The sequence below is a fragment of the Rhododendron vialii genome, chromosome 4a (genome assembly GCF_030253575.1).
Source record: "Rhododendron vialii isolate Sample 1 chromosome 4a, ASM3025357v1".
In the NCBI taxonomy this organism is placed as follows: domain Eukaryota; kingdom Viridiplantae; phylum Streptophyta; class Magnoliopsida; order Ericales; family Ericaceae; genus Rhododendron; species Rhododendron vialii.
This window is the reverse complement of record NC_080560.1, coordinates 8,635,639-8,643,952: the sequence shown is the minus strand read 5'-3', so window position 1 is coordinate 8,643,952 and position 8,314 is coordinate 8,635,639. Positions and strand designations below refer to the sequence as shown.

Genomic DNA, 8,314 nt, shown 5'->3' with positions numbered 1-8,314 from the left:
TACTACTTTTATGGTGCAGCCTTATTTTTTTTTGTTATGGCACAGACTTGTTTTGATACAATTAATGGCTGAAAGTGGCTTTGTTTGCTACTGTTTTTTCAGCCTTGTTTTGGCTGAAAAAGCCTTCTTTTGATGGTAGTATGTTCATGCTTGTGCAACTGTTATGGCTAGTCATGCCTTGTTTTGGTACTACTTTTTTGGAACCATTCTATTTGTTGTACTGTTGTGGTTTATGGAAGCATAATGCCTTATTTTTATGCTCTTTTTTTGCTACTTTCATGGACTGTTGGTGCATAATGAAAGCATCAACTATAATAGCCACGAAGGTGATGAATAGTGCTTAGTTTTTTTCTCCCTCATGTTTAAATATCCAAGTAATCAACTGGCAGTTCATTTCTCTGCGTCACTAGCTGAAATTCAAAATGAATTTATTGATTCAGGTATCAAGCTCGGCTTCAGCAGAACTTAATCTATTTAGCGGCAATTGTCGATGCCCAACCTCAACATATACTTGTCAGGCACATCCAACAACCTAAGCCCGAAACGGCTCAGCAACAACCTAGTGTTTTATGCCCTTCAGTCTCGAGATCAACATCATCAGCTCCTCCAACAACACGAGTATGATACCCGGAGCAAACACTATCATGCATCAAGCCATGCAACTTGGAATTGGAAATTCAGGATTTTTGGGAGATGGGCGAAGCGGAAGCAAGATCTCTTTGAGACTTGTTCTAGTGAAAGTCAAGGAGGGAACTTTGCCTCTAGGCTTCTCATTGGGGAAAGGGGTTCTCATCTCTAAGATGTATACAGTAGATTTTGGAAACTCTCCAGCATTAAATAGCTAGGAAAATCAAGTTGTATGTATTTTTGGAATATCAATGTATGGCTTAATGATGATTCTCAACTTTGTACCCTCTTTTTAAATGATATTTGAAATGAGAATAGCTCTGTGTCGGCTTATGGATTATATGTGAATTTGGATTGTTGATAAGTAGGACAATAAAAGGCCCGGCGTGGGTTTGTGTGTGAATTTTGATTGTCAATGGTAATTTAGGATGAGATACGCCCGGCATGGGCTCATATAGACTGTTGTTGTTTCTGATGCTTTTTCTTGTTGTTGTTTGTTTGAGACACAAGGCGTCGGACTAAGCTATAAAGCAAGGAAACCCTGTCAATTTTTTTTTTCAATTTGTGTTTTAATTAGCACACATTCACCTGCACTACTCAATTATATTTGCGAAGCCAAAAATTAATATAATTAAACATCTAATCAAAAGTTATCTTCCACACAATATACATGCCAATACCAAGTCTTGCCAAAAAAAACCAAGAGTTTGAGATCCCATTGAGCACTAGCTAGTAAATGGCACGACACGATACAGATATGACACGATACAGACACGATACGACACGACACGATACAAATAGTCAAACACCTATAATCAACTAAACTAAATTACTCTTCAGCATTATCTGATGCATTCAGCATTTCCATAAAACTTTGCGGTGGTCCTCCAACACATTGCTCTTGAGTCTTCAAAAAACTTAATTGCCCTCCTCCCCAAACTTGTCTGCTTGTAATATTTGAGTGCCCTCTCCAATCATGACTATTGAATAAGGATGGCATGTTTGTTTGTGAACTTGGAAACATATACATGAATTGGTTGAAGCCTGTTCCAGTTGGGCATGAACTTGGAGAAAATTGGAAGATGCTTCCACCTTGTGCCATATTCGGTTGCATATTATGGGGCATCAAGTTTGGCCACATTGATTGCCCCATGTAGCTTTGATGACTCTGGCCAACAATAAAAATGAGAATTAACAATAATTTTAACATGATTCATGAAATTGTGCAATAAAACTAAAGTTTCTTACATTTAAATTGACAACACTCTCTTGTGTCCCAAACACATGGTCAACCACAATCTCCTCAACCTCCTGAAATTAGCAAATAAAATAATTATTAAGTATTCATCGAATATTATTATATGTCCATATTAACAAATCATAAAGAACTTATACCTTAGCTTTTTCCCTGGGCAATGTCGTCTTCTTCTTTTCTATTTTCTTCTTAACAGCTTTTTCCACAACACCTTGCATCCTTTTACACGGCGGTCTCCCTTTTCGACGAAGACCTTCGGGGTCAAGTATGTTCGTACTCTGTTTGGTTTTAATAACCTCATCTCCAAGTGAAAATGAATCATTAGGAGTTTTGAAACCCACATTACTTTCACAATTAACCGAAACGTCCATCAACTCTCGTTTTAGTTCGCGTACCCGTGTCATCACCATATCGTACTTCTCTTGAGATGCTTTTGCTAAATCAGCAACCTCATTAAAGAGATTGCACATATTGTCATGCCGATGCGCTTCAATTGACGTTGACAACTTATCGTAACATATCCGAACTTTAGTGTGTACCCTTTTCACATTTTTGCACCATCTTTTCAACACATACTTGTCAGGCACTTTTTGAATTCCCCTTTGAAACCACACCATCAATTGGTGTGTGCACACCATTCCTCTAAAATCAAACAATCGACAATTACAATGTGTTTCATTGGTTTCAGAATTAAAATCGACAGTAAATGACACTTGTTTCCTCTTTTTCTCTTCTTCTTCTCCAAATGTAATCCACTCTTGTACCTCATATTCGGACATAATACCACATTCTTTTGTCTTTGAACACAAACAGTCAAGTTTCCCGAAAAACTGCTTTTGAAACTCCTGAAATTTTGAATTCGTGTAAGCACTTTGAAATTGCTTCTCCAACTCATCTTCAGTTAGTAACGGGATGTAAGTGTGGAGACTTTTCGCATCTAGTTCATTTTTACTCTCTACCTTATTCGCCAAAGCATTTTCATACTTCTCCACAAACTGTTTCAAGGTCGTCTTTTTATGAATGTAACAATTGAAATATGCATTCATACTCTCGCTTCTTTGGGTGGATGACATCCCCGCCCAAAACATATCTTTCAAATAAGCAGGCATCCATCGTTTCCTTTCCAGATACAACCCCTGTAACCATGTATTACTTTGAAGCTCATACTTTTTGATGAATATATCCCAAGTATCTTCAAATTGTTTTATTGTTAGTGAATCATAAACAACCTTACGCATACACACCCTAATTTTCTCGTAGGCGTTGTACCCATTCAATTTCAGGCAACTTTTTCATAATATGCCATATGCACCACCGATGTCGGGTGTTAGGGAATATTTTTTCTATACCATTCTTCATAGCCAAACATTGGTTGGTAATAATTGCTCTCGGAGCACGACCCCACATGCATGTCTTCTAAGTTTGAAATAGCCACGAAAATGACTCTGTATCTTCATGAGAAATTAGCCCACATCCCAATAAAATAGATTGACCATGATGATTCACACCTACAAATGGAGCAAAAGGCATGTTATACCTGTTTACCAAGTACGTTGTGTCAAAGGTCACAACATCACCGAACTCCTTACAAGCTGCCCTACTCCTTGCATCAGCCCAGAAGACATTTCTTAATCGACCATTATCATCCAAATCCATTGCAAAAAAGAAGTCAGAATTGTCGGCTTTCATCTTCATGAAATAATTGTGCATTGCCTCAGCATCTCCTTCCTTAACTAGTGAACGTCGCACTTTATCCACATAATTTCGGCAATCTTTCTGACCATACAGAAGCTTACCAGGTCCCCCAGCCTCAATCTGAAGTGAGTCATAAGTCTTGTTCAGGTTGATCCCGGCTTTATCATTTAGTTCAAGCTTTCTTTTGACATGATCATCAAGTATCCTATTGCACTTGAAATACCGTACCTTTGAAGGGCTCTGTACATGATTGTGCTCCAAAACAATCCGGTTTAACCTCCACTTTCCATCCGGCAGTATAACAACAGTAACGTGAGCTGGACAATCAATTTTGGATTGCGGACGTGGTTTTGCTAGGTTGCTTGTTGTCACCTTTGCCTTTCCACCACGACTGCAAGAAAGAGTTACATAACTCAACTTCACATCTTTTCCCTTTCTCGATGTTCTTTTGCACACAGCAAACCCTTTTTCTTTAGCAAATTGACAGTAATAGAAATAAGCTTTGTCTAATGAGTCGAATGTCATTCCCACTTTTGGTTCCTCAACTCTATCTTCACAATTTTCTATTGCCTCCTTCCCATCCTCAGTAGTATTTATCCCATCACACTCTTTGTTTGAAGGACCTACCTCTTCTTCATTTTCACTATATCCACTCCATAACTCTTCTTCTTCTCCAGTGACTCTGCAAAATTGAAGAAAAAAAACCCCTCTTAATAATGCATGGAATTGACATAAAGATTGTATTATAGGGTACTATCAAAATTGATTGGATTATATTACAAGATGGGAAAAATACCTGCCAAAATCAATTTGGTCATCTTCGTTTGTCCTCCACTTCGGCGATGGAGAGGGCATTGCCGACGGAATAGACTCCGGCGACATCATCTACTTTTTTAGAAACAAAGGAAACATATTAGATACATAGCACATGAGAAGGGGTCTAATTAAAATCAAAAGTCAATTAGAGCACCTAACGACTTTTAGAATAGATTTCTTGTTTACAAATATAAACAAAAGCCATAATCAGTTGTATTGGGATGAATGACTGACCATTAATTGGGAATTCCTAAGTCTAGGTTTCAATATGAAATGAACCATGTAGGAATCAATTTACAAATGCAACAGTGAACACATACAATAGACAATAATGGTTGCACACCCAATTTTAGTAACATAGGCTGGGAAGTGTTTGCTGCAAATTGAGCCTCAAAATACAATCCGAAAAAGAAAATTTCACCATAAACAACAAACTGGATTCCAAAAGATGCTCTTCCAAAAAACATAAAACCAATTCCCTAACTTAATAGTGCTAGTAAAATTAGGGTCACCAAGAAGTTGCTGTCCATGAAGAATAAAAACTGCAGTTCAAATATAAAACGCCCACTGACATACACAGAGAGAGAGAGAGAGAGAGAGAGAGAGAGAGAGAGAGAGAGAGAGACCTTGGTCGAAGTTCGTCGATCTGGTTCGTAGTCCTCTCTCTGCGTGGTTTTGAATCTCGTCGGTGCGGTGGTGGTGGTTGACGGAGGCACAGGGGTCTCTTGCCAATAGGAGGTGGTTGCCGGAGGTGGGGAAGCAGTGGTGGTGGTCGGCAGTGGTGGGTGGTTGCCTCACTCTCCCGCTCTCCCTAGTTTGGTCGATGTTTGGTGTGATTTGGGAAAAACAACCGCGCATTTTGAATTCCAGGGATTTCGGTCCCTTTTCTCTTTCTTTCTTTCTTTTTTTTTAACTGGGTTAAGTGGTGAGTGGGTCCCCTCCATTGCCATGTCAGCAATGTTGTAAAGATGTTGTAAAAGAATGTTGTAAGGGTAGCATTACTGGAGAGAGAACTCCTTTGAACTTTCTAATTGTTTTACTTGTAAAGTAGCATGAGAGAGAGGGGAGAGAGAGGAGGGATGGGACAGGGCAAACAGAGGTCTTAATGATGTATTGTAAGAGAATATTTCGAAAAACGAAAAAAATAAAAATAAATATTTAAACCTTATCGAAACGAGGCCTTAAGAAAATTACAACTCATGCGTCGGGGAATAAAGAAATATCCATGGGCTATTTAGAACTTTCACAGCAGACAAAGACCTACTTGTAGTAACAGATATAAGGAATACCAAAAACATTATGCAGTCTACACTTTAATTGATTTTACAATGTGTACACGAATGTGTCTACATTATAACTTGAGTTTGTCAATTATTTGTGAGCATAGGAGTTATGGTTGTGAAAATTGGAGTTTTTTTTTATGGGGTTTTCAGTTCATTAGCTTTATGCAGATGAAAAAAAAAAAAAAAAAGGAACTCTTCTCCACCACAAGTGTTAGCTTTGAAATTCTGGGGGCCTAAGATAAATTTGTGATCAGGGGAAAAAAAATATTCTTATGGAGGAAGAAAAGAGAGACTCTTAGGATTTAAAGCATGAACATATTGGATGAAAAAATTAAGGTTTTCCACTAGATTAGCTAACTCATTTATTATATGAATGCTAAATTAAATATATATTACATATCTACCTATGTCTATTTAGGACCCTAGTTTCGAGCAAAAATCTGGGGGCTTAAGTTCGCCGTTTTGTCCGCCTTAGTTCAGGACCAGCCACCACATAGCCTTGTGGAGTCCATACATTTAATACTGAAATCATAGAAATATATGATAAAAAAAGATATTAGGGCACTACGTGGCAATGTCAGAAGAATATGGAATGGTTTTTCTTTGGTTTGGTGGAGGGGATGATGAATGAGATTGGTGAGGATGGTTGGAAGGTTTTAGGAGTATTCTAGATAGAAAGAGGAGTAAGGTGGAGAAGAACATATACGACCAGGGAAGAACATCATCACATGGGTGGGAATGGGGGACCCACCACGCTGTTGAAATCCACATATGGTGTGAACAAAACTACTCGTATACGACATGGCTGATGCTAATAGAGGGGATACTTTTAGATTTTTTTCCCGAAAAAGAAAAGACTAATTTGTTGATTTTGTTTTCCATTTTCTCCCCCAAACCCGGTTCAAGCATTAAGAATGGATTTCCACTTTTGCACAAGTGTTTCTTTGGAGGAAGGTCCACTTCAATTATGGACCGTTGTGGCATCTTCTTAGGCCCACGACAATGATCGAAATAATTCATTTCGTAAAACTCATCGACTATGTCGTCCGCACACACAAAAAAAGAAGAAGTTTATTTGAATATCGATAGGCACATAAACCAACAGATTAGGAAAGCCCCTCCTATCCCATTCCCATTACTTTGGAATGGAGGGAAGGTAGCCACCTACCTTCATAAGGTAGGAGCACAGTTAAGGCAGGAGGATCATTTAATTCAACAAACTAACTCACTAAAAGAAGGAAAAGGGACTATTTATTCTTGGAATTCCGCTTGATTGGCATGAGCATGGTAATTTAATGATTCTTGCACACACAACTTTTGAGTCTGAAGAGATGCATTGCTAAGAAAATATGAAATTTCAGCAGAATGCGTGTCAGGCAAAATACTTGGGTTGAGGTGAAAAATATCAACTGTTTTGAGCTTTTCACGTTTTGCATCAGTTAGACGATTAGATTAACTTTGTCTAAGATCTTTGTACAGTTCACTTTTTATAAGGGCGCCTTTATTTTAGTTAAGGTAAGGACATCCCCTTTTCTCCACTTTCCCGACCAAATTTCAATGATCTGAGCCGCTTAATGTGTTCAAAACGTGATTTTAAGGGTACTTGCTGGAAATCGACAAAAAAATGACTGGAAAGGGCTCGATCGAATCAGTTTTTGATAAAAACGCAATTATCGCGTTTTTATCAAAAACTGATTCGATCGGGCCCTTTCCGGACTGTTTTTTTTTTTGCCGATTTCTTGCAAATACCCTTAAAATCACGTTCTGAAGACATTGAGCGGCTTAAATCATCGAATTTCAATTGAGAAAGGGGAGGTCTTTACCTTAACAAGTTAAGAGCGCCCTTATAAGAAGTTTTGTGGATCTTTGTAATGAATTCTGTTTTGTAAGCGTCATTGGCTTGTATCAATATAACTTCTCTCTTGTTTAGACAAAAAAGAAGGAAGAGATATATTGCTTCTTGTGTCTGATTGAAAAAAAGAAGGAAGAGATGTATTGTTTCTTGTGTCTGATTGACTGTTAAGTCATGAGCGATTCTTAAATTTGAATATCTATTTTTGTTTTCCTATAGACGTAAGAAAATACAAATTGATATAGAACTTATCAAAATGGATTCTTTTCAATAAAAAGTCCTTCTCGGTGTGTTAAACTCCTTCTCAGTATTTTAATGTAAAATATTGCGGATTCTATCTATTTATAAAAGTGTGAGATGGACAATTAAAAACAAACTCCAACTTCTTACCGCTCCTATTTATCTCTCTCTAACTATTTTTGAAGTACATGAGACAAAGATTTATAATTTCCACACACCGCCAAGTGGCATATTTTGATGGGCCGAACGTGAGAAATTAAAATTGCATCACTTCCACATTTTTTGATACCATGTAATTGGATCATACATATGGCTTGACTTTTGACCTTATAATTGATTAACCAATTATTGTGTCTTAGTATTTGTTATTATGCCTTGCTCACACATGTCGATTCGCAATTTGCTGAAAATTAACACGCCTTCAAATCTCAATGCTACTCGTGTTCGTAGAACCTTTGTTTTTTTTGTACGTGTTTCGAACGGTGCATTATGTACCTTAACCTCTTACGTAGTATTTTCCTAAAAAAATGCCCTGGCAAGTGACAA

At 37.7% G+C, this 8,314-nt stretch overlaps 2 protein-coding genes across 3 annotated transcripts; both read right to left on the bottom strand.

Annotated features, from left to right (window-relative positions):
* Positions 1–1,392: 1,392 nt before the first annotated feature.
* LOC131323058 (protein FAR-RED IMPAIRED RESPONSE 1-like) lies at positions 1,393–3,232 on the bottom strand. 2 transcript variants are annotated; one of them, XM_058354677.1, is made up of 3 exons: positions 2,023–3,232; positions 1,876–1,938; positions 1,393–1,795 (listed from the first exon to the last, which is right to left on the bottom strand). In XM_058354677.1, the coding sequence occupies exons 1-3, from the start codon at positions 3,118–3,120 to the stop codon at positions 1,457–1,459; spliced, it is 1,500 nt and encodes a 499-aa protein (XP_058210660.1). In that variant the 5' UTR covers positions 3,121–3,232; the 3' UTR covers positions 1,393–1,456. The 2 variants fall into 2 exon arrangements, with proteins under 2 accessions (XP_058210660.1, XP_058210661.1); XM_058354678.1 differs by having other exon boundaries at positions 1,876–1,935.
* On the bottom strand, positions 3,166–5,257 carry LOC131323066 (protein FAR-RED IMPAIRED RESPONSE 1-like). Its single transcript, XM_058354687.1, has 3 exons — positions 5,020–5,257; positions 4,374–4,462; positions 3,166–4,259 (listed from the first exon to the last, which is right to left on the bottom strand). The coding sequence occupies exons 2-3, from the start codon at positions 4,460–4,462 to the stop codon at positions 3,299–3,301; spliced, it is 1,050 nt and encodes a 349-aa protein (XP_058210670.1). The 5' UTR covers positions 5,020–5,257; the 3' UTR covers positions 3,166–3,298.
* Positions 5,258–8,314: the final 3,057 nt, after the last annotated feature.

Excerpts from the sequence above, each read along its gene's own strand:
- LOC131323066 (XM_058354687.1), bottom strand. The coding sequence starts at position 4,462 with ATGATGTCGCCGGAGTCTATTCCGTCGGCAATGCCCTCTCCATCGCCG. Across the intron at positions 4,260-4,373 it reads GACCAAATTGATTTTGGCAG|AGTCACTGGAGAAGAAGAAG; the intron begins GTATTTTTCCCA and ends TCAATTTTGCAG.
- LOC131323058 (XM_058354677.1), bottom strand. The coding sequence starts at position 3,120 with ATGCGTAAGGTTGTTTATGATTCACTAACAATAAAACAATTTGAAGAT. Across the intron at positions 1,939-2,022 it reads TGCCCAGGGAAAAAGCTAAG|GAGGTTGAGGAGATTGTGGT; the intron begins GTATAAGTTCTT and ends TGCTAATTTCAG. Across the intron at positions 1,796-1,875 it reads AGAGTGTTGTCAATTTAAAT|AGTCATCAAAGCTACATGGG; the intron begins GTAAGAAACTTT and ends ATTGTTGGCCAG.